Genomic DNA, 26,182 nt, shown 5'->3' on the forward strand with positions numbered 1-26,182 from the left:
GTACAAAAGGACTGATCTGGGGTCTATACGCACTCCATGTGGGGTCTGTATTAGCTTAGGGGGTCTATATCTATTTCAGAGGGTCTGTACCACTCCAATGATCTGATTTGGGGGTCTGAGGTATACAGCCGCTACAGGGACCTGTGTGGGGGTCTGTATTAGTTCAGGGCATCTGATCTGGTCTCTATATCCATGTAGGGTCTGTATGTGGAGGGGGCGGGGTCTGTATAGTCAGGTCATGTGACCAATGAGCATTGTACTGGTTATGATTTAACATTCCATAGTTTGTGGGCGTGTCCCATGTGACGAGGGCGGGGCATAGGATATCCAGTTAGATGACAGCATCAGTCATCCCTCTGCCCCGTACACTGTATAGGACATATCACGTGTGTAGTGCACAATATAGCTGTAGTTACCCCGGAAGCCCCAGCGCCTCACAGCCGCCTTCTCCCTTCCCCTCCCTCAAGATGGCGCCGCCTCGTCAGACGTCGTTACCTAACCACACACGGCGCCTCCTCCCGTGACCAGCACCGTCCCGTCTCACTCCCGTCCCCGCCGGGACACCACACAATGGCCGAGGCCCGGGCTGTGCGGTACCGTCCCTCAGTGTAGACGGCGCCTCATTCTCCACACACACCCCGCCGCGGTCTGCCGGCACCTCCCGCCGATCCCCCTGCCGCGCGCTCGGGGCGGGGCCGCACGTGACGTGGGCGGGGCCTCTCCCGGGAGTGCTCGGCGGCTGTGCTCTGTTTATCAGGTCGCTTCCCGGACACAGGCGGGATCCGGCGGCGGGACGGGCTCCGGTGTCTGCGCTCATCCTCCCTATCGGCCCTGGTAAGTTGTGAGGGCACCGGCGGCCATGGCGGGACCCGGGGAAACTTTTCGTTCTCTTTCCTCAGCTGCCATGTTCGTGCTGTCGTCATATCGTGTGTGGTGACAGGTCTGCGTCTGTCGTGCGGTTATCGCGCCTTACTGACCGTACAACGGTACTTCCCATGAGCCTCTGGAGACTGCAGAGGGGCCCCAAGTGTTATGGTGGTGAGAGAGGGGAGTCTGGGAGTTGTAGTCCTCCAAACAGGAGGCGATACAAGTATTTATTATTGGGGGGGGGGGACTCACTGCCGCCCTCTAGGTGTTGCAGAACTACAACTCCCATCATGCTTTGGCTTAGAGGGTGGTAGGTCTGACACCTGTGGACACCTGCTCCTGAGGAAGTAGATGGAAAATACCTCAAAATCCACATGGGCAGATCTGCAGCGTTATGGGGCCTGTTCACACTGCTGGGATTGTGTCAGCCTGGCATAGACATTCCTATTGAAGTCAATGGGAGACAGGCCTCTTGTACAGCAACCTCCACTTGTTGCACAACTGCAATACAAGGCTGTGTGGGCATGATGGGAGTTGTAGTTTTGCTTCATGTCGGATGGTCCAGTCACTCCGCAACTGGTTACCGGTTGCTGAAGAAGTTGGATGCTGCCCTAAGTATGCCTGAAAATCATAGATACAGCCATAGGGCCCTATTCCACGGGACGATTATTGTTCAGATTATCGTTAAATCGTTTGAATCTAAACAATAATCGTTCGGTAGAATAGCAGCTAACAACTAAAGACCGAACGAGAAATCGTTGATCGTTTAATAAGACCTGGACCTATTTTTATCGTTGCTCGTTCACATTGAATAAGATGTTGTTCGCAATAGCGACGACAAGACCACAAGAGCGATCATAAGTAACGATTCTTTCCATGTTAATGGGTGAACGATTTCAGGTCTTTAGCAATAGCGGTCATTTGGATCGTTTATCGTTAACAATTATACGAACGATAATCGTCCTGTGGAATAGGGCCCATAGGTTGCATCCAGGACTGCATCCAACTTCCGCAGCCACCGGAAATCAGTAACCGATCGGACTGAAGCATGCTGGAGTCTAAGGGGGACATTAAGCTAAAAAGGTGTATTTTTCGTCCGAAAATGGCCAGATGCGAATAAATTTATTCTCAAATGGCCGTTTTGCGAATAAATATTCGCATCTGGCCATTTTCCGCCCGGTACGCCAGGGGTGTGTGTGGTGGTGGTGGGGGGGCAGCATCATGCAATGATTAAAGAAGCAGTTCAGTTTTTTTTTTTTCGGCCCCCCGGGTAGCCGCTGTCATGTATACTTACAGAAGATGATCGGCGTCCCGTTCCCGTCCTGCGGTGCCGTTCAAATCGGGCGCGCTCACGTCCGCCGGCGCTCGGCCGGGGGGGGGGGGGGGGGGCGCAAAAAAAAAATGAACTGCTTCTTTAAGATATACAACCACCCTAGCTATACATTCAAGACATCTAAATGCAGAAAGTAACTGCGCCATCTCCTGATCCCTGCACCCCCCCCCCCCCCCCCCGCTAATAAATGGAGACCCCCCCCCCCCCCCCTCTCCCCAACTAAACTTCGTCCACTTCTGCAACTTTTCAGAAGTTTAACATTTTTATAAATCCCACAAATAAATCACCCTGTATTAGAAGATTTTTGGGAGAAAAAGATGATCTTCTAATACTTACCAAGCTATTTAAGTTTAGTGTAAAAAAAAAAAAAAAATCCCTTTATGGCGCGCACTATAAATACATTGAAAAGTTTTCATTTAAGTTTTTAAAATCAGGCTGGTATAATGTGTATATATAGATGTATATTCTAGGGGACATGCTATTGTTGTAAAGGGGTATTATGGAGGCAGGTAGGTGCAATCCTCATACTTCTTGGATCCTATGATCTTGTGCTCCTGGCCTGTACATCTGTCAGTGTATACTGCATGGCAGGTGGTGTGACAGGTCTGGATTTGCGGTTATACATTCCTGCTTTGGAACCACAAGAAGAAGTAAAAACAAAAAAAGTGGAGCTGTGTGTGTCACCGGGGCTTGTCATGGTTAACCCCTGGCGGCATCCACAACAGGTGTGTGTGTCACATCCCAGAGAAGAAGCCTCGTGTGCTGCCATGACAGCTGCAGCCTTACGTGTATGAGCAGTCACACATGCAGCCAGAAGTATCATTCCTGCTCGTAAACTTTTCCTCCTTTCTGTTCCCATTTCTGGCCTGAGAGCCAGGCTTAGGCCAAATTCACACTGTCCTGGTCAAAAAACAGTCCTAATGACCATTGTAGTCACCAACCTTTTTTTTTTTATCTACAATGCATCTGTCGGGGGACCAGAGGGCCTTAAGTATACATGACAGCTGAACAAGCTTTCTTATGAAGGTTCATTGACCTGTATAAGAAGATGATGCAAATGCTTTCTCTTTTATGCAGCTGTAAAAATTATCATTTACAGGCAGCACATCTCCCCGTGTAAACAGGAATTATGGGGATAACTCATGGGTCTACGGTGTTTGCACGGCTCCCACTAATCTCAGTGGGAGATACACAGGTTACAGCGGCCACAACCAAGCCAGCAGGTCCATATGAAGGTGCGGAGATGGGGCCCACATGTATTAGACCACAGGTGTCAGACTTGGGGCTATTAAAAAACTACAATTCCCATCATGCCCATCATGGGATTTGTAGTTTTGGAACAGCAGGAGGGCTGCAAGTTTGATGCTCCTATATGAGAGCTTCATGGTTAAAGGGAATATCCTGGATTACAAAAAGCATAGCTACTTTCTTGCAAAAACAGCGCCACCCGTGTCCTCAGGTTGTGTGTGTGGTATTACCGTTCAGTTCTATTCACTTCAATGAAGGACCCCTTTAATCTTATGAATATGCCATATACATCTAGATGGGAATACTCCTAAAAAAAATGATAATAAAAGCAATGTAGATAACTTTTGAGGTGTTTTCTGTAACCTCAGCGAGACTTTACATCTGGGGGGGGGGCATGTTATAGAAGATATAGCCAGGCCTCATTCACATCTGGTTTGTCTCTGTTTCACATATACGACAGGAAAAGCTTGTGACATAAGTTAAATGGAGTCTGTGACTGTGCCATCCATCCATCACCCATAGGCTATTATGCCATTTATTTCACGGCTATGTTATATTACCAGATCCTGATTCTGTCTATGGATATAGCGCAGTCTGTATGATGAGACCCGTCATGTAGATTAATGGTTTCATGGCTCGCCCTCCATATGATGTGAATGCATTCAACCAATAGGTTTTAGATATATATATATATATATATAATGTGCCTTATAGCGTTGTATACATCATCTGTACACGCTGCGGGGTCATGTCTGCTTTATGGCCACAGGTTTGTTTCTGGCTGGTAGATAACCTGGTATTGTGATATAGATGAGCTTATAAGGGTCATGTCTGGTAAATGATTCCAGGGCCTGAGCACCCCGCCTGTCCTCCACATCTCCATCTGTCACTGCTGGCGCTCAGTTTGATGTCATGTTTGTGTAGAGACAGCTGAGAGGAGTGCGTGTGTGGTTCAGTTACACTGGGATCCAAGCCTTTTGCCTGCCAGCCCCAATATTAGTCCAGTTTATGGGAAGATAGATGGGACTGACAGCTTCCTGATATTTTTATTTTTTATTTTTTTTTATTTTCCTTTTATAATTGTCGCTCATGTGATCTGATATTTTGCAAGTCCTGAACTGGATAAACTTGTCTAGAATTTATTCTAAAGTTGTAAAAGCTTTGATGGGACCTGTTGGATCTCTGTGGTACAAGTTTAACCTGAATTGTCACATTCAATATTTTATATATAACTTTTTTTTTTTTTTTTTAATTATAATTTTTGCAGCATGCTATTTTTCTCCAGTATTGTGTTCTTCATTAGAGAACATACAGTAAGTTTGTGTTTGGGTGAACCCGATTGCTCATCTCTATTCTTCATCTTCACTCTTCCGTCTCTGATCGTTGTACTGCTGCTTGTGGGTTACTGGTGTCACCACTTTGGTCCTTGTTTGCTCCTTCTCATTGGGGTCTGTCCTAGTCTGGGAGACGAGTCACAAAAAATTTTTGGATTTTGCTAGTATCTACAAATCCTGGAGATTTTTTTCACACACATTTTCTGATTTTATTAAAGTGTGGCTGTAATAAACAAAGTGAGAGACGCCTGGTAGCATGCTTCACTTGCCTGCTGTATGTGATCTCAGTCCAGCAGCCCCATACTTATAATAGAGCTGCTGGGTAGAGACGCGGAGTGCAATGCGCTACTGCGTACTACTAGTCAATGGGGTTCTCGCCAGTGAGACATCAACAGATCAAATGTTTTGACATGTAAGGTGCCAAGTAGCTGGTCTTTGGGGGTGTCGCCACCCTGACAATCACCTATTGATAGCCTATCCGTTTTTTCCCTGGAAAAACCCTTGTTGAGATTCTGATATTTGTAGGATGTGTATTCTTCAATGGGAAGAAGAACTTAAATGGGTACTGAAATTATTGAAGTGTTATAGAGATGTGGTGTGCTCCATTCATTCATGGGACACTTTTCTGCATTCTCATGATGGGTAGGGTCCCAGGTTGTTATATCTCATAGAGGAGGACCCGGTGGGCTTGTTTCTGAAGTTCTGTAAATAATAGTACAGGATTATGAACATTTCATATCTTCTAAAAACTCACTGGTCTCTTCATGTTTTTTAGATCGCTGGTGAAGATGGTGGATCGCCTAGCAAACAGTGAAGCCAATGCAAGGCGCATAAACGTTGTGGAAAGCTGCTTTGGAACAGCCGGCCAGCCCCTGACAATCGAGGGCAGGGTTCTTATCGGAGAAGGCGTCTTAACCAAACTCTGCAGAAAGAGACCCAAAGCGAGGCAGTTTTTCCTGTTCAATGACATTCTAGTGTACGGAAATATCGTCATTCAGAAAAAGAAATACAACAAACAGCACATAATCCCTCTAGAGAACGTTACCATTGACTCCATCCCGGACGAGGGAGATCTACGCAACGGATGGCTCATCAAGACCCCCACAAAGTCTTTTGCAGTATATGCTGCTACCGCCACGGAGAAATCTGAATGGATGAACCACATCAATAAGTGTGTGTATGATCTAATATCAAAAAGTGGGAAGACTCCCAACAGCGAACATGCGGCGGTCTGGATCCCCGATTCTGAAGCCACCACATGTATGCGCTGTAAGAAAGTGAAGTTCACTCCGGTTAACCGAAGGCACCACTGCCGGAAATGTGGATTTGTTGTTTGTGGACCCTGTTCAGAGAAGAAGTTCCTTTTGCCGAACCAGTCTTCTAAGGCCGTGCGGGTATGTGATTTCTGCTACGAAAGTCTCTCTAGTGGAGATCTACCTGCCTGTCAGCCGGGCCGATCAGACTCTCTCTCTAGTTCTCCAAGGATGGCGAGTCAGATGTCCGATGACGACGATGATGACAGCAGTGACTAAGAGACTAAGATGTCTCCCAGGAGAGGAAGGAAAATGACATTTAGCTGCTTCACTGGGGAGCGTATAACCTGGTTTTCAGTGGATTGTGTAATCCCCCCCCCCAAATCAATGATACTCCTATGCCTGAGAATATTTACCTACATGTGCCTTTATAACAATCATTTTGGTTCTTTCAGGGAAAACTTTTGCAATCTTTTTTGCTATTTCTTCTCTATAGCGCGGAGATTTGTTTTTATAGAGGTTTTTCCGATTTCTATAAAATGAGCTTTTTTCTGAGATTGCCATTTGTTATCTTTTATACAAACCTAAGGGAGGGAGGAAATCTCTGCAACGTGCCTTTCAGCGACGAAATCGAAAAGTGTAGCTTCCAAAATTTAAAGGGGGATTACACCTTTTACAATCATCATGACCTAATGGTTTCCAGTTATCTCAGTCACTGAGATCAAATCTCGAAAATCACGACTGAGGATGCAACAATGTGTTTACAAGGAGTAAGGTCTATAGATTGGATACTTTAAGGCTGGATTTACACTTTGTTTCAATCACTGTTTCTTGGCATTGAATTTTTGTAGATTTACTTTGTAGTTCTGCATAGCAACATTCTTCAATCCAACCCAATGGAAATCGGACAGACTTCATTGTAAGTCAACAAATCTGGCACTGTCATGGTTTCTATTTATAAAGTAAAGAGCCTTACTAGGGCACCCTATGGCCCACATTAGCACAGGTTCAGCAACAAAGTTCTGCAGCAAACAATAGGGATTGCAAAGCGCCATACCCTATTCACATGTTACTGAGATAACGGGTGCGGTGGAATTTGTCACCGGCAGAATCATCTGTTTTTCTACAGAAATGTAGCTGGTTCCACCCTTATTGTTAGGTCTGGTTCACACAAGTGTATTGGTAAATTTCCTTTATGCAGACATATTCCTGAGGAAATAACATCAGTATTGCGTCTATATTTCTGTACAATGAATACTGATGGCCTGCCTTGTAGTCAGTAAACTGAGCTATACCTTGAAAAAGCAATGCGGCTCAAATGCAGATGACATACTGATTATTTATTTAAATTTTTTTCTTGCATAGGAAAAAAATCCATGTTTTATATGCCCGTGTGGATGGCCCCCATAAGCTCCTTTATTTTGGTCTGCAAAGAAAAAAAATGATAAAACACAGACACAAAATACACTTGTGTGACACAGCCTCACAAAGGAAGACAAAACTCACATTTGTGTTGTCGTTTTTGCTGTCGATTTTCCTGCAATAAATCTGCACAGTGTGAATATTGTTGCTTAGGGAAAAGTGGAAAACTATAAGGACAAGGAGTCAAATAGATGCAATACAGTCATGTGCATGAGCCCTAAGGGGATCTTGTTGACTGCAGAGGCTTAATGGGGCTATCCAGGATTGGCAAAAACACAGCTACTTTTTTGCAAGAACACCGACACCCCTGTCCTTAGTTTGTGTGCGGTATTAAAATTCAGGTTCATTCACTCCAGTTTAACTGGGCTGCAAAACCCACACCCAGAGTGAGGACAAGAAAGCGGCCATGTTTTTCGGATCCTGAATGACCCCTCTAACTTTTCTTTTTGCCTATGTGACGGGATATCTTCACTACTTTTTAAGCATATTTTACCAAGGCTTCTTGAGTCCAGGGTTGTTTTTAGTCTCTTGGGTTAATCGACATCTGTATTATTTTCACTGCTTTTGGATTTAGAATCTGTTTTTTTTTTTTTTTTTGCGTGGTCGATGTGAGAAAGTGTAGGATTAGAGTTCCACTCTCCAAACCGGCGTAACGTTTAAAAGGCTGGTATTGGACTAGAATAGATGGTGTCTTTCTACCCATCTTGGTAATGGACTGCATGTAGTATTGCAGCTTGACTCCAATCGCATGCCTAAGGGTGGCGCTGTTTTGGGCAGTAAGCAAGGCTTTTTTACTAATGGTGTACAACCACTTTGATTGGGGATTCATAGATCCTAGTATTCTCATACAGATAGTAACAGCACAAAATACTAATAAGAAGTTATATCTAAAGAAGGTCTGAAAAAAGGAATAAGTGGGCAAAACCAAAGACAGCCTTTTTGTACCTAACAATTGTGGTTTTGCTGCCATTTTTACATTCTTAAAGGGGTTGTATGAGATCATAAAAATATATCTCCTAAAGCCCCTCTTAAGTATTGATAAGCACAGGTAAATCCATAACAATTACGTCATAAGCCATTTACATTGTCCAAAGATTGGCTACTAGCACAGGTATTATTGGGTTTTCAGCTTGCCCAAAGATGACACCTTATTTATTTAGTCAGGCTTGTATATCTATCTGAGTTTTTTTTTTGTTTGTTTGTTTGTTTTGTTTTTCACTGTTTTTACGATTATCTGTTTAAAGGAAAGTCATTGAGGTGATGGTAACGATGTACAGCCATAATAACATGAAAACTATGCAAGCTTTATAAATCCGCTGTACGCCGGGTATGGGATCGCTTTCTCTGCCTTTCAGGTCTAAATTGATAAAGTGCTTATAAGCAGAACTGTGACGGTTTTTGTCATATAGGATTTTTTTTTATTTCTTAAGCCATGATTTTCATCCAGTTTTAATACCTAAAGCCATATTAACCATTTCTGGTTATGACAGGTTATATGGGGCATCCTTCCCTTCTTTATGTACTTACTTCCAGAGGTAGAAATATGCATTAAACTGGCGACAGAAGCTTTTCTGTGTGTCACTAGTAAAGATGAGTGAACCTCGAGCGCGCCCTGATTTTTCTGAACATGATTCAGGTGGCTGAAGAAGTTGAATGCAGCCCTAGGGAGTCCTGTCTTCTGGCCATGGGCTGCATCCATATTTTTTAGGTCTTCTTAGGTCTGTATCCAAATTCTTCAGCCACCGGTAATGAAATGCGTTGTGTTCTGGCTCGGACTCACCCGAGTGCTTCAGGTTTGTTCATGTTTAGTGACTTAGTAATAGGAGAGTTTTGAAGCTACAATTATCCTATAAATTGTGTAAGGCCGAGATGCAAATCCCATTCTGAATACTGATGACCTCCTTTTATTTGCATCTCTTTTTGTTTTCTACGTTGTCTTCTGTATTTGTGACATGCAGGTATCCCGGTATTTTGCTAGTGGTAAGAACATTTTTTTGTAGCGATAGATTTTTGCAGTCATTTATGCAATTTATAAGGACAAATGGAGGGACCGAAAAGTAGGGTGTGCATCGCCCTTTACAGACTTTCCCTTGCTTTTGGCTGGCCAGTTTGCTTGCTCATGAGTTTTTGTAGATCAGTGTTTTGTTTTTTTTTTGTTTTTTTTTTAAAGATAAAGGCAGCTGTATACCTTAGTTTGGCCATCAGCTACCCCATCTGACTCCCCTCCCGTATACTGATGAGATGAGCACGCATGTATTATCACTATAGAGAAAGAATTAAAGGGGTTATCCTGGATTGGAAAAATCACAGCAGAATTTTTTTTTTTTTTTTTGTTAATGCAAAAACAGCGCCACCCCTGTCTTCAGGTTGTGTGCGGTATTACAGTTCACCTTTACTCACTGTAATGGAACTGAGCTAGAAAACTCCCAACCAAATTGAGCACAGGAGAGGCTGTCAGGGTAAGAAGCTTAGCTAAGGCTGACACTATGCAGACTTGGTATAGTACACAAGCCTCAGGCCTTCCATATTTATTATCCCATTATATCATTATACAGACATCTGTATTATGTGCCTTATGTATCATCTGGGCAAGAAAATGTAATTTTAAAATTTTTATTTAATTTTAGGATAGTCTATGGGGACAAGGATCGGAAGACGTCTTCATATTGTGATAGCAGTCCCTATTTAGTATGTGGCAGATGTAGTAGTAGTAGTAGTAGTAGTAGTAGTAGTATTGTATAGAGGCGACGACCCAGAGTTTTACTTCCAGCCTTTCAGCCCTTTGCGTTGTATTATTATTATAGCCGTCTGACGATGTCATCTGCAGTAGCTTTCTGCATGGTTGTGACTTTATTACTTTAGTCCTGTTTAATGTCTATCGTTCTTGTATATCAGTCCATTGTTTTATATATTTTTTTCTGTTTATCATAAAACAAAAAACAAGATCAAATGTTAATTGTAAAGAGCAGATACTCCTTGGGGGGAGAGCCTGTCTAAGACTTATTTCAAGGGTGTTTCCTGCAATATACATTGATGTCCTTAGGATGGTGTGGTACCTGCCCCTGGTCCTGCACCTCCAGTCACATGAATGGAGCTGAGCTGCGGTATCGGGCACAACCACATGTATGGGGTAAACGGTGAAGGAGCCCATCATTCTAATACTATGGACTCATTTCTAAGAAAAAGCCAACCGTGTAAAACCTTCCAACAATTTGACCATGTATGTATATAGTCTGGTCTGTACGCAGCCTGTTGGTGTCCTTTCCCACTATAGTCTACACCACAGGTGACAAACTTATGGCCCTTCAGCTGTTGCAAAACTACAATTGCTTTGGCTCTCCAGACATGATGGGAATTGTAGTTTTACTGCGAGTGACCCCCGTGATCTCAATGTCTTAGCTTATAAACTCTGCAGTTTCTCCATTTGTATATGGTCTTGGCTCGTACTGTACCTACCATGGTCCGTAATAAAACATTGAGTCTTATATGCAGCAGTCACTGTTTTGTGGCTGTAAACCCCATCTATCAGGTTGTATAAGCTCCTACACCACAAGGAGACCACTGGTGGCTCCCAGATCCAATACAGTTTCTACTTGTTTTCCATCATGTCTGTTTCTTTAAGGCCAGAACTTCCACCCATAGCGAAAACCTAAAATTATGCATGCGAGACCTGTAAAGCCAAGTGCATACGTGAGAAACCAAGTGAGAGGGTGGGACGATGTGACTATCAGTAAAGGGACTCGCTCAGCACTGTGTATGGTGCAGACTGTTTATTGGCACCTTCACGTTTAATATCTTTGTATGTTTTCTATGAAAATATTGTAAAGCCGACTCTTATCAAATGCTGCAAAATGTGAAAACAATACAAGAAGAAAAAAATTTACTTTTTTTTTTTTTTAATTATGTTTTGGTGGCTCTGTTCTCGGGTTGCTACTTTTTGGATTCCACTCTCCTGTGTTGCCTTGAAGATGTCTTTTCCTACAGATTATAATACTATATCTTGTGTAGCACTTTCCTGAAAGATCCAGTATTCTCCTTTTTACTGTATTTGAAACTGTTAAAATAAACTTTTATAACTAGAAATCACTGTGTGACGTCGTCTTGTCCTTCAAAGATCTGCTGCTGCTTCCAGCGGTATAAGGCAGGGGTAGGGAACCTTGGCTGTTGCAAAACTACTACTACCATCATGCCTGGAAGCTAAAGCTTTGGCTGTCCAGGCATGATGGGAGTTGTAGTTCTGCAACAGGTGGAGAGCCAAGGTTCCTTACCCCTGGTATAAGGTATATGGGCACTGAGGTGTAAATAGAACGCTGCCACTGTGTGTGGATGTCAGCATCTAGGTAGATACTAATTCCTGAAATAATGCTGCCTCATATACTCACATTTTTAACATTGTTCCCAATTCTTTTAACATGGACATTCCATTGTAAACCATGTGTTTGCTGTTTAGACACAGAAGAGCCTTTGGGCCCCGACAACAGGATCCAGGTGTAGCTGCAACCTCTGCGCCCCCCCCATAGCAACATCCCTAGTTTACAGCTTTCAGCAGAGGTCAGGAGGACCAGATGGCAGCTTCACACACTGGAACTCATGTAACAGATATCCAGATATATGCATTTGAGATGAACAAATCTGGAGCGTGTGGCATTTGATTACTGAAGAAGTTGGATGCAGCCCCAGGGAGTCCTAGAAAACTTGGATACAGCCATAGGTCTTTGACCATAGCCATGTTTTCCAGGCAGCCCTTAGGGCTTGGGGTGAAAGAATGGTGTAATCAAGAAAAAGCATCCAGCGAAAAGGGATCCTTTGGCCGTAAACAACTTATGCATAGAAAGATTTTTCTTACGAATAGGCCATGCACAGTGAAGGGAATTGTTTTGAGTATACAACACACTGGTGTACAACTAATGTGTGCAAACACAGCTCACAGCGATGGGGAACCTTTGGCCCTCCAGCTGTTGCAAAACTACAATTCCCATCATGCCTGGACAGCCGAAGGCTGTCCAGGCATGATGGGAATTGTAGTTTTGCAACTGCTGGAGGGCCAAAGGTTCCCCATCCCTGGTCTAGGAGTTAAGCTCCCAGTGGAATCTGTCGAACTGCTGTGGTTTTGGAGACCAATGGGGGTCCAACTCACTAGATTGGAAGGGGGGGGGGGGGTCTCTAATAAAGTGCTGCACAGCCAATGGACAAGAGTGGTGCTTTTTCTAGAATACCTTTTATTAAGATATTATACCATTATAGCTGCCAAATATGATTCTATGTGCGGATGTCCTCTGCTTTAGCAATGATGTTATGTAAGTTAACCGTTTCCTTATTGCTTCATTTCGTGTGTATCCGAGCGCGGTACGTCAGTCTGTTGATGAGCGGGCTGTCGCTTCTAGCCAAGGAATTAGCAGTAAGCCTGAGCTCGCATTCTGCTGCTTAATATATCTTGTCCTTTTAGACTGAAGACTGTTCAAAGGTCAGACATGGGAATGAGAAGCAATCTGTTCACCAAAACCCATCCGGCCATGGATTGACCCATTTGTCCTAATAATCCCCTTCGCTTTGTTATACCTCTCGCCTGGTATAGATGTATTTTTAGTTAGATTTTAGTAGCTTCTGACTTTTTGTGCGACGTTTTTTCGGTAAATCCTCCCTCGCGCTTTTTTACCTCGGGGTATTGCAAACAAATTGAGTTCACAGATGCATGTATTATATAACAGCTTATTCCTGCACTTGTTTCATCCATCAGTGCATTCACATAAGAGAGGCAGAGTGGCTCCGACATATTGCTGATAGGGAAGGAATTCTCAGTGTAGCCAAAGATGATGATGATGATGATGAAGAACGGCCCCAAGTGCACAAACACAATGTAAGATACCTGCAGATGGAAGGGCTTTGTTAGTACGGAGTGTTTATGCTTGGTCTACATTGTATAGTATGCTTAGTTTTTATTTTTTGCCTGTTATTGACCTTGAAGCCCGAGTGGAACTATACTGATCGCACCTAAGCCTTTGGGTCCTATTACACAGAGCAATTTTTAACGACTAACGGTAACTGATCGCAAACTAGATTGTTTATCGTTAACCTGAAATCGTTTACCATATATTACACAGAACGATGGTCGTTAGATATGATCGTTACTATGATTGTTATTGTGATCGTTACTATGATCGTTTATTCCTTCTGATCCCAGCAAAACAATGTGCAATTACATTAGTAATTAGTGAAAAAATGCGGAACTTGAGCGAATGAATGTGGAATTACAGCGAATCGACTTACGAAAGATTTTTCAATCGTTACCTGCAATTACACAGAACGATTATTGTTTCAATTTGAACGATATAATTATTATTCGTACGATAATCGTCCCGTGCAATAGGGCCCTAAGCCTTTCGGTCTTGGGTTGAGAGCTCCTCTACCAGGTCACCAATGTTCTAAATCTACTGTGACACTTGGGTCTTGTATGTGCACACAGGGTCCCTGGGATTCAGCAATGTAGACCCATAGCCCCTCTATGTGCTGCAGTATTGTGGCACGGTCTCAGGCTTATTAGGTTTAAAGATTAGAGAATCTCAAGCATTTTATTATCGGTGACTACAGGAGTTGGATACAAGCCCTAGGGGCCGGGACGATTATCATGCGAAAAATTATCGTTCAAATTTAAACAATAATTGTTCTGTGTAATCGCAGGCAATGATCGAAAAATCGTTTGCATGTAGTTGATCGTTGATTTAGATCTGAACCTAAAATTATCGCTAATCCTTCGCTGTAATTCCACATTCGTTCGCTCAAGTTCCGCATTTGTTCACTAATTGTTCAGAGTAATTGCACATTGTTCATTGTTTTGTTGGGATCAGAAGGAATAAACAATCTTAGTAACGACCGTAACTAACGACTATCGTTCTGTGATAATGATCCTATTACACTGAGCGATTTTTATTTTATTTTTTTAACAATTAATGATCGCAAATGAGATTGTTTATCGTTAACCTGAAATCGTTCACCATATTACACAGAACGATGATCGTTATTGCGATCGTTACTATGATCGTTTATTCCTTATGATCCCAGCAAAACAATGAACAATGTGCAATTACACTGAGCGATTAGTGAACAAATGCGAAACTTAACGATTAAGTGCGAACTTAAATGATTAACGATGATTTTAGGTTCAGATCTGAATCAACGATCAACAACATACGAACAATTTTTTGATCGCTGCCTGCAATTACACAGAACGATTATCGTTTAAATTCGAACAATATGATTTTTCGCATGATAATCGTCCCGTGTAATAGGGCCCTAAGGCTGCCTGGAACACATGGGTACAACCAAAGTTCAGTTGTTCCGCATTTGAATACCGGTGACTGAAGAAGTTGGATGCAGCCCTAGGGAGTCTGGGAAAACATGGATTTAGCCTGCACTCCCTAGGGCTGCATCCAACTTCTTCAGCCACCGGTATTCAAATGCCAAACGATCAGATCACTGCTGCCGTAGGCATTGGCCCTAACATTTTGAATGGTCGTTATATGTTGAGGTAAGTTACTTCACAATGCGGCAGTGATTGGAGATTTTTTAAAAAATATTTTTAGAACTTAGTGTGGTTCTTTTTTCGTTATTACATAGGACACAAATGGTTGATAAAGTGAAAGTTGGTAACTATGACATTGTTGCCCAAAAATAAAAACTTGAGCAGCTCCGCAGACATCTTGGCAATGTTTTTCCTGTTACAGTCTCGTTTGTTCCAATGCTGTGGAATGAAAGAGCCTTTATCCTCAGGAACATGCAAAAATGTCCTGAACTCTGATATTTGCTGGCTAAAATACACAAAAGAACCGAGTAAGAAGGGCTTGTCTAGTATAGCCTAGATCCTTAAGTGTCCCTGTCGTTTGAAATAGAGACAAATCAAAAGTTTTCAGGTTGGGGTCTGGGTGCCCTGACTCCCACTGATCACTGACTGAGACAGGAGAACTCGGCTGAATGCTGTTCTCTCATTACAGGAGATAGGTTGTATAAGTCTATGAAGCTTGTTTCCTGCAACAAGATGGAGAGAGAAGTGCTCAGCCAAGTGCTTCTCCCTGTGTGCCCTAGCCATTGGTGGGGCTCCAAATACTCAAACCTAGACCTATTAAAACTTTTGACTTGTCTTTATGACATAATCATGAAGAGGTTTGAAACAGCGCTGCCTTCAGTATAAAGTATATTGGGGTCTCCCGAGACGTCAGCGACAGATGTTGTGATGGTTTTTCACTGCCCAAACCCTTTTTTCCTCAGAGAAATAAACCACCACAAGAGCTGTCTGGCTGCAGCTTACCTCTCACCTGTGTGGGGAGGACGGAAGAGTTAACTGATGGCCAAACTATCAGCCCTCAGTTATTGAAGGCTAAAGTGTCACTGTCGTTTTAGTTTTGTTTGTTTTTTTTTGCAGAAATCAATAGTCCAGGCGATTTTAAGAAGCTTTGTATTTGGGTTTATTAGGCAAATATTCCATTATCTGCCTTCAAAAAGACTTTCCCCAGGTCCCTCCCCCCCCCCCCCTCTCATTCACTGCTCATTATCAGGAAATCTCGACTCTTACATCAGTCGAGCCCTGTGTAACCTATGGAAAGGGGAGGAGGGAACAGAGGATTACACCGCTGGACCTGTGTGAAGCTGCTATTCGGAGGTCAGTGCTGTCAGAGGAGATAGCCCGGTGATGTAGCTGTAAATTAACTCTTTGTTGTCTTGTTTTGGTGCCTCATCTCCCTCCACTCCTCCTCTCTCCATAGAGAATCATGAAGACAGGGGGAAGAGCTTCAAACTGATTTTTCATGATAAAAATGGATTTTTCAGCTAATAAACCCAATTACAAAGTTTCTTAAAATCGCCTGTAGTATTGATTTCTGCAAAAAAAAATAAAAAAAATAGTTAAACAAAAGTGACACTTTAAGTCCACCTCAAGATGTCCAGCATTCTAGTCAACCAATTTTTTTTCTTTCACTGTGACATGAAATATAATGAAAAGAAACGTTTCGACCCTGACATGTAGGTCTTTGTCAAGCCTTATTAAACAGTAAACACACTATGTCAGATAATTATTGGTTGACACTTGAAAAAGAAACCAGTCCGGTTTGGAAACGCGTTGTCGCTTTTTAGCTTTTATATGGGAATTTTTTAATAAATTTTTTCCTGATACAGATCACTAGAACAGGTGGAAAGAGAAGAGTGTGGCCTCTCTCCCCACTATTTGTGCACATGACTGAGACAGTCCCATAGACTTATATTGGCAGTCCATTGCAGTCACAAGGAACAGAGCTGGAGGAGAATGCGCTTAGCGGCCACTTCTACTAGGTGGTTTTAGCGATCGGCCAGGATCTGAACAATCATAACATTTCATGTCTCTACGACATGTCAAAAGTTTTTTTCTTAAATGGACAGTGCCCACTTAAAGGTCTATCACCACCAATATCCCCTTAAAAACCAACCACCTTCTCATTCACATTATAACCTTTTCACCACTCTGTATCCAAGTTCACGGACTAGGGTGTGATCCGTCTTCCATAACTTCTTCTCTCCTCATTGCTGATACTTCCCTTCCCCGGCCTCACTCAAACCCCTATGTGACTGTGTTATAACCAACACGTCATGCGTCACATACATGAAGGGTAACAACTGATTTTCTGGCAATAAGAGAAGACAGACCCTGGACGATCAGCTGATCTTTCAACCAGATTATATGCAAAACCAAGAATCCTTCACCTGTTACCTCTTGTGAAACTTCTTTAAATTCCTTTCAGCCATTTGTTTGCTTTGATGTTCCTTCCGCGTGTTCTGAATGTGACAAGAGGAAATGATGGCTCCCATAGGGGCTATCCCCAGACTCAGCCTAGTCACGTACTCTTGTTTTGGTTGCCCCTATAGAAACTATGGGGGAGATTTATCAAACATGGTGTAAAGTGAAACTGGCTCAGTTGCCCCTAGCAACCAATCAGATTCCACCTTTCATTTTCCAAAGAGACTGTGAGGAATGAAAGGTGGAATCTGATTGGTTGCCAGGGGCAACTAAAACAATTCTACTTTACATCAGTTTGGTAAAGCTCCCCCTATGTGATGGCTTTTTCACGTTGTTTTTTTTTTTAGGGAAAACAGAAAAGAACTGACGTTAATAAAACAACAATAAAAAAACTTTAATGTGTCACTGTTGTTTAATTTTTTTTGCAGAAATCAATATTACAGGATATTTTAAGAAACTTTGTAATTGGGTTTATTAACCAAAAAAATCATTTTTATCATGAAAAAACAGTTTGAAGTTCTCCCCCCTGTCTTCATGGTTGTCTATGGAGAGGGGAGGGGTGGAGGGAGATTAGGCACCAAAACAGGACAACAAAGAGTTAATTTACAGCTACATCACCAGGCTATCTCCTCTGAAGTCAGCACTGACCTCTCTGACCTCTGAATACTGGCTTTCACACAGGTCCCACTGTGTAATCCTTTGTTCTCTGCTCTCTGCTGGCGACTAATCTCCCTCCTCCCCCATTCATAGGTTACACAGGGCCCGACTGAGGTAAAAGAGTTGATATTTCCTCATAATGAGCAGTGAATGAGAGAGAGGAGGGAGGGGGGACCTGGGGAAAGGCTTTTTGAATGCAGATAATGGCATATTTACCTAATAAACTCAACTACAAAGTTTCTTAAAATCGCCTGTACTATTGATTTCTGCAAAAACAAAAAAACAACAGTGACACTTTAAATAAAGACCAGGTAGCGGCGGGAGACGCGATCCTGCGTCCGGTGAGGATTCTGCAATTTGCATTTCAACAAAAACCCTTTCAAAACAAATCCATCTTCCTTATTTGTGACCTTTTGTGTGATTACGTCTTCATTACACAAGCAGAATTCATTCCAGCACCTAACTGGATTGTCTGGAATAAACTTATCTGGGGAAATGGTCAACGTGCCGCAAGGTTGTTTTTCACTCATTGAAAGAAAAAAATTTGTTAGCAGTGCAAAGTTTTTTTGGACATGGAAGAGGTTAACCTAGGAGGAAGCTGAATGAATATGTCTTCTAAGAAATGTTTTGTACGTTGTATCAGTTACAGGGTATTCTGGTGTCAGGTACTGACAATACTTGGTGTATGATCGAAGGCGTATATGTTCTGAAGGATTCGCTTTAATGGACAAAATCAGCTAAATTAGTAAAAGAAATAAGTTCAAATCGACTGATGTCAGAAAGTGGCAGAGATTTGTCATTTACTTCTATAAAAAAATACTCAAGGCTTCCAGTACTTATCAGCTTCTGTATGTCCTGCAGGAAGTGGTGTATTCTTTCCAGTCTGGAGAGCAGGTGAGGTTTTCTATGGGGATTTGTTACTGCCTTGGACAGTTCCTGACATGGACAGAGATGGCAGCAGAGAGCAATGTGTCAGACTGGAAAGAATACACCACTTCCTGCAGTACATACAGCAGCTGATAAGTACTGGAAGTCTTGAGATTTTTTAATAGATTACAGTTATGCTCAGCCAATCGTGGCTGAGCAGCTGATGATGCGGCAGAGGGCGGCCGGCACTAGGGACAGTTGGAGCGGTTCGGCTGGCCTCCCGAAGATGACATCATTGTCCCAAGATGGCGGACGGGGGTCGACACGAATCAGGTGAGTATAGAGCACTACACTTCTGGGTCTAGCGTGGGGGGGGGGGACACAGGGAAGGGGGCCATTCACTAACATAACATACATTACAAAGTTGTATAATTTTTTAATATGTGTTATTAAGTAAATAATTGTTTAGCACCGCATTACCCCTTTAAGAGGACAAGTTCCCCATCAATCTCAGCATATATATCCGACATAGGATATACAATACACATAAAAAAAAGAAAAACAGAAAAGAAATAATGTGGGATGAATAAAACCAGAGCCACTTCTCCAAAATAAGCCTGTCCTGCCCTCTGGCCCCAGCCCCACACTTATGGCCCAGACCTATTATAGCCGCTTCTGTCCTGTACAAAACTGTTTGCACAAGAGTTCCTGTAGAACGTTGTCCTGTATATTATGTCAGAAGTTTCCAGGGAAGTTAATTTCACCAGCAGAGAAAAAGATTTGTGGATGACTGACATAGACTTTATAGATTGTGTGTGAGCGGTCAGCGTGACCTTCACTTGTTGTGTGCTCTCTGCTTGGTGGCTAAACAGAGGCTAGTCTCTCCGAGCACGCTCACTTGAGAATTGTTTGCTAACTTACCGGGGGCCATGACACATGGAAGCTCCAGGCCAGCGGAGATATAGATGTCTATTGGCAGAGATCACTGATTGTATCTCAACTAGAGAGGAGAGAAACTGGAGCATGCTCGAGTCGATCCGAACCCGAACTTTCGGCATTTGATTAGCGATGGCTGCTGAACTTGGATAAAGCCCTAAGGCAACATAATAAGAAAACATGGATATAGTCCTTGGCTGTATCCATGTTTTCCAGACAACCTTAGAGCTTTATAAGTTCAGCAGCCCCAGCTAATCAAATGCTGAAAGTTCGGGTTCGGATTGTCTCAAACCCGAACCTGGTTCGCTCATCTCTAATTAGCAGTGCTAGAAAAGAGGATGGTATAAAAATGGGGCATGGAACAGATTCACGTTATGAGCCCTGTATATAAATACTGAGGCTAGTGCACAGAGGCTTCTTGCCCCATTACTCTGCCCACCCTCCCATCTGGCCCATGGCACTGTGGCACCTGGCAGTGGTGTACAGATATGGCCCCCTAAAACCCTCATTACGTCTAAAAGGAGAAGCCCGGTGAAATTTTTTATTAAAGTATAGTATTGCCCCCCCAAAAGTTATACAAATCCCCAATATACACTTATTACGGGAAATGCTTATAAAGTGCTTTCCCCTGCACTTACTACTGCATCAAGGCTTCACTTCCTGGATAACATGGTGATGTCACTTCCTGGATAACAGGGTGATGTCATTTCCTGGATAACATGGTGATGTCACTTCCTGGATAACATGGTGATGTCACTTCCTGGATAACAGGGTGATGTCATTTCCTGGATAACATGGTGATGTCACTTCCTGGATAACATGGAGATGTCAATTCCTGGATAACATGGTGATGTCACGACCCAACTCCTAGAGCTGTGCGGGCTGTGGCTGCTGGAGAGGATGATGGGAGAGTTATGCTCAGTGTCCTCCAGTGTCCTGTGTCCCTCAGTGTCCCCCTGCCATCATCCTCTCCAGCAGCCACAGCCCGCACAGCTCTGGGAGTCGGGTCGTGAAATCACCATGTTATCCAGGAAGTGACATCACCATGTTATCCAGGAAGTGACATCACCATGTTATCCAGGAAGTGAAGCCTTGATGCAGCAGTAAGTGCAGGGAAAAAAAGTACTTTATAAGCATTTCCCGTAATAAGTGTATATTGGTGATTTGTATAACTTTTGGGGGGCCATACAATACTTTAATAAAAATTTTCGCCGGACTTCTCCTTTAAGGACTTAATGCCAGAGGCTGCTCCCATTGCAGAAACAGGCAGGGAACAAGTCAAATGGATAGTACAAGTCTGTGCCGGGTCACCTAGGCCTGGGAGGTGCTCGTAAGTCTCCAACTCACACACAATGCAAAGTCCAGTTAGCCAGGGATTTCCCAAAATAATACATCTTAAGAAAAAGCATGACTAACGCATTTCAGCCACAATTACCCTTACTCAAATACCTTAGGTAGCGTGATTCGACCCAAATTTTTCCTGTGCTCTTTATCTTGCTATATGATTGATTTTTGGGGATTCTCTGTATACCTATAAGAAGGTTATTTTAAAGGATGTATAATAAACTGGAGTTTTCCTTATAAAGTGCTGGCTAACTGGACCGGCCGGTTGCACCTTCCCTCATATTCCCAACACTGCCTTTTCCTTCCCTTTGGCACCAGCAAGACTCAAGAACAGGTCAGAGGCATCAACTGCCCAAGCCCAGACCACCTAAACTTCAGAAGCTGAGCAAGAGGAACAGCAGGTGGGTGGTCTTCATCTGCTCTGGGTTACTTGTTTTAGCCTAATATAGAGAAAGCACAACATTATTATGTGTATTAGACTCCTAATGCAACACAAAGAGACAAAACCTGAGAGAGGTCGTCACAGGATGACACCTAAACAGCAAAAGAGGCCACTCCAACCTCTGCTGTTTAAATGCCATCATATGGCTCTCCCAGGATGACATCCTTAGTAGAATTGAGCATGCTCAAATCCATTTGTTCTGCATTTGATTACCGGTGGCTGAAGAAGTTGGATGCAGCCCTAAGAAGTCCTGGAAAATATGGATACAGCCTGTCATCAGTTAATTTAAAAACTTTTTTTTCTTCTCCAGAGTACCTCTTTAGGGTGTGTTCACACGTACAGGATCTGCAGCAGATTTGATGCTGTGCTCAGTTATTTAGATCAAATCTACTGCGGATCTGCTTCAGATCCGCAGCAGAGAATCCGCTGCGATACGGTGTGTGTGAAGCTACCCTTAAGCAGAGACTTTTTCCCAGACTTGGACCCTCCTGACACCCCCATTGCAGCAATGTTTAGGTAAAGTAGCCCTCCTAACAAATGTTTATGGCCATTAAGGACCCGATTCAACTACTGTAACTTTCAACCCTGAATGACCCTCAAAGAACCTAACACAGAACATGCACCCGCTGTTCCTTTAATTTTCACTCCTAATACATCTCAATCTCAAATAGATAATGAATCACGTGAAGATTCACTCATGTATAGAGACATATAATACAGTGAATGGAACTTGTTATGCCTGTCTGGAAGGTTTTCCTCTATTGATGAGCATCCGTATTGTTTGTATTTACTATATAATTGCTTGGATTATAATGTGGGACACATGGGAGTACTATCAGCTGGGTGACTGAGCGCGGGCAATACCATTATTATCGGAGCACCGCCCTTCTTCAAAGCAACTATTTAGAAGGTTTTCATAGTGAATCAGCAGACTATATAGGAAGTGAAATATCCGACACATGGAATGATCTAGTATTGCCATCCAGATTATCACTATGTACGCAGATATTTGGGGTCTATTGAGCTGCAGATAGTGTTGGATCATACAGGCATTAGGGATGTTGCTTCTGTGCATGTATATCTTATTGGTACAAAATACAAGAGTCTGATCCCCGCAATCTCCTAGCTTTTGAAGATGGTAATACCCCTTTAAGTAAAAGTGTGAATACTCAGAACATTGAAGGAGTTTTATGATTATGAAACCTATTTTCAACCATGTAGTTGTGGGGTGGTACTACTCAGCCAGTGATGGTAATGTCGTGATGCCAGTGCTAGTTCAGCACACAGGTGTGATGTTGGTACCTGCTTCAGTGTGGAAGGTTGTACTGTTTCCCAAATGGTCAGTGACCAGCCGGGCTGTGATGGGTCCCTTGGGCTCCTGTCATGTTAGTCCTGAGTGGCAATTGACCCACCTGGACTATCGGTACCGCCACCCACAGAAAGGGGAAAAATGACCCAAGATGTGTGTGGGTGCCGGTGCTAATGTAAGGAAGACGGAGTCCCATTAGAATAAATAAAACAACTTTTACTGTACAGTCTCTTGAACAATATGAATGCTTTGGCAATATATAGTTGATCTGGGTACAGACTTAAGTGCTTCACTGAATCTGTGCTGAGAGATACTTGCAAGGGCTGAAAATAAAAGAGGTAGATGTAGTGGTGCTTGTATAGCTGAGAGTTTAGAGTACAGTGGTGCAGTGCAGAGGAGAGGAGTTTGTCAAGGGAGTCCCAGCACAATGTCAGAACTTTAGAGAGAAGAATACTTGAGAGATATTTGAGTTTGAGAAGTTAACTTGTGCCTGTGTTTAGACTATTGTCTGACCACTTTCTGCTCTACAGTGTCGAGTTACCCGTCCTAATAGGGTGACACAAACCCCAGTTGTGGTTACCTGGGCGAAGCTAAGTGTCCAAGCTTGTCCCGTTGTCACCTGCGCTGCGAGATAGGATACGTAGACCCTCCGGTAGCTTTGTCCTATTCAGGCTAGTTCCTCTGTAGCTTAGGATACCTGCACTTTGTAGAGTGGTTCTCGGCGTGGGCTGGGTTTAACCCCGACTTGTCCTTCTTTGGTAGTGTCTAGCACTGCATAGTGGAAGTAGATAGACTGAAGAAACTAAGTGTCTCTGGCTGCTTCATACACGTGTGTCTCAGACTCTCTAACACAACTGGACTATCCCAGAGAGGGGTCCTGGCAGAGCCAGGCCCTGGCTTAACTACAGCAGGGATGCCTACTCTGTGTGTGTCTTCCTCTACAAAAATCTGAGGGAAACTGAAGCTACACTTCCTCCCACCATATGACTACTTCCTACAGGGGTGTGTAAAGGGATGTGTAAAAGACCCTTTGAGTGGTGGAAAGGAATGTGTGCAAAGGAAAGGAGAGAAAGGCTAGGTTAGAAAAGAGGAGTGTCTCTATTGGTCAACAAAATACATCAGCTAGAAGGAGCAGTAACCCTTTGTTCACTACAGTTGTGCAATAAATATAAGTCCACATACAAAACACTGACATCTAGTGGCAAAATAACAAAAGTACTTCATCCTCCCTTAACCTGGATTCAAAACCTGTGCGAACAGTGCAAATAAAGTAAATGAACATATATTGATAAATAAAGTTATTTTTACTACCTTTCCTTTTGTCTCTATCTGCTCTGTTGTCCTCATTGCCCCTCTTCCTGTTATAAATCCTGTAATAAATGTATTTTTCTGCTATACAGTCTAGAAAGGAATTCAGCCAACTCCATCTCCCTCTCACTATACCTTCTTGACTCTAACCCAGCAACAACAACAACAAAAGTTTTTAAATCAACTGGTGCCACAAAGTGCCAAAGTTTTTTAATTCATTTCCATTAAAAAATATTAAGTCTAAAAAATAAAAAAAAAATATCAGGTCTTCCAGTACTTATCAGCTGCTGTATGTCCTGCAGGAAGAGGTGTATTCTTTCCAGTCTAGACTGCAGGAGAGGTTTTCTATAGAGATTTGCTACTGCTTTGGACAGTTCCTGACTTGGGCAGAGGTGGCAGTAGAGAGCACTGTATCAGACAGGGAAGAATACAGCACTTCCTGCAGGACATACAGCAGCTGATAAGTATTGGAAGTCTGGAGAGTAATTTACATATCTCTGGCACTTTCTGATACCAGTTGATTTGAAGAGATATTTTTTTCCCCGCTGGACAACCCCTTTAACTGAACATGGTAAAATATTTTTTTTTTACTGATATATGTTAGTTTATTGCATAGTTAAAAATATTTTTTAAAATTTTCTCAAAACCCTCTAATGATTTTAATAAAGTTTTTACCCTGAGACCCAACGTTACCCCCTATCTGCAGGATAGAGAATTACAAACTGATCCCGAGAATGGAGACGTCTCACTGACCTTCAAGTATCTGTATGCACTATTATGCCCTGGTATACTGAATGGATAAGGCTTCTTTCTTACTGTTTGCTTGATTGAATAAATGCCTGCAGCAAAAAAAAAAAAAAAAAAAAAAAAGAAAAAGTAAAAAATGAAAATGGAATTTATTGTAAAAAAATTTAAAGAATTCTGAAAATCAATAAAATGTAAAACACAGATCCAAACACCACTTCAGCTAGCTGGGAATGTTATGCTTCAGGATAATCTGAGCTGTCACAAAGCAAAAAGCATTTCTTATATGAAATTGCTTCCTGCAAGATTGGAGGAATATAGAGCAGAGTCCAGACTGTGTGCATGGTGTCTCTGACTGTGTTCATGGTGTCTCTGATTGTGTGCATGGTGTCCCTGATTGTGTGCATGGTATCCCTGACTGTGTGTGCATGGTGTACCTGACTATGTGCATGGTGTCCCTGACTGTGTGCATTGTGTCTCTGACTGTGTGCATGGAGTCCCTGACTTTCTGCACGGTGTCCCCGACTATGTGCATGGTTTCCCTGACTGTGTGCATGCATGGTGTCCCTGACTGTGTGCATGGTGTCCCTGATTGTGTGCATGGTGTCCCTGACTGCAGGTTCCCCATCACTGATCTAATTGGTAAATTTTTGTACAGTAATGGCCAAAGGTTTTGAAAATGATACAAATTTTTACAAAGTCTACTGCTTCCGTTTTTAAAATGGCAATTTGCATATATTCCAGAATGTTATAAAGAGTGATCAGCATAACAGCAATTACTTGCAAATTCAATATTTGCCTAGAAAATGAACTTTATCCCCCAAAACACATTTCAACATCATTGCAGCTCTACCTTAAAGGGACCAGCTAACATTTTTTCAGTGATTGCTCCATTAACACAGGTGTGGGTGTTGATGAGGACAGGGCTGGAGATCAATCTGTCATGATTAAGTAAGAATGACACCACTAGACACTTTAAAAGGAGGCTGGTGCTTGGCATCATTGTTTCTCTTCTGCTAACCATGGTTATCTCTAAGAAACACGTGCAGTCATCATTGCACTGCACAAAAATGTCCCAACAGGGAAGAGTATCGCAGCTAGAAAGATTGCACCTCAGTCAACAATCTATTTATCAAGAACTTCAAGGAGAGAGGTTCTATTGTTGCCAAAAAGGCTCCAGGGCGCCCAAGAAAGACCAGCAAGCGCCAGGACCGTGTCTTAAAAGTGTTTAAGCTGCGGGATCGGGCTACCAGCAGGGCAGAGCATGCTCAGGAATGGCAGGAGGCAGGTGTGAGTGCATCTGCACGCACTGTGAGGCGGAGACTCTTGGAGCAAGGCCTGGTCTCAAGGAGGGCAGC

The 26,182-nt window shown here is 42.9% G+C and overlaps 2 protein-coding genes across 5 annotated transcripts in view; one reads left to right on the forward strand and one right to left on the reverse strand.

Moving 5' to 3' along the window:
- Positions 1–387: 387 nt before the first annotated feature.
- PLEKHF2 (pleckstrin homology and FYVE domain containing 2) lies at positions 388–11,540 on the forward strand. The gene is made up of 2 exons (XM_069957308.1): positions 388–834; positions 5,558–11,540. The coding sequence occupies exon 2, from the start codon at positions 5,571–5,573 to the stop codon at positions 6,312–6,314; it is 744 nt and encodes a 247-aa protein (XP_069813409.1). The 5' UTR covers positions 388–834; positions 5,558–5,570; the 3' UTR covers positions 6,315–11,540.
- Positions 11,541–12,707: 1,167 nt separating this feature from the next.
- Positions 12,708–26,182, reverse strand: part of CFAP418 (cilia and flagella associated protein 418) — a 96,594-nt gene continuing 83,119 nt past the window's right edge. Inside the window, exons 8-10 of one of the 4 annotated variants that reach the window (XR_011361628.1) lie at positions 24,834–24,919; positions 17,191–17,348; positions 12,708–13,323 (exon numbers count right to left, since the gene is read on the reverse strand). The gene's annotated coding sequence lies outside the window, so the exon portion shown is untranslated. Of the gene's footprint in view, positions 13,324–17,183; positions 17,349–24,089; positions 24,143–24,833; positions 24,920–26,182 lie in introns of those variants that run through there. The other 3 variants (XR_011361627.1, XR_011361629.1, XR_011361631.1) reach the window with 3 other exon arrangements.

The sequence above is a fragment of the Dendropsophus ebraccatus genome, chromosome 2 (assembly GCF_027789765.1).
Source record: "Dendropsophus ebraccatus isolate aDenEbr1 chromosome 2, aDenEbr1.pat, whole genome shotgun sequence".
Lineage (NCBI taxonomy): Eukaryota > Metazoa > Chordata > Amphibia > Anura > Hylidae > Dendropsophus > Dendropsophus ebraccatus.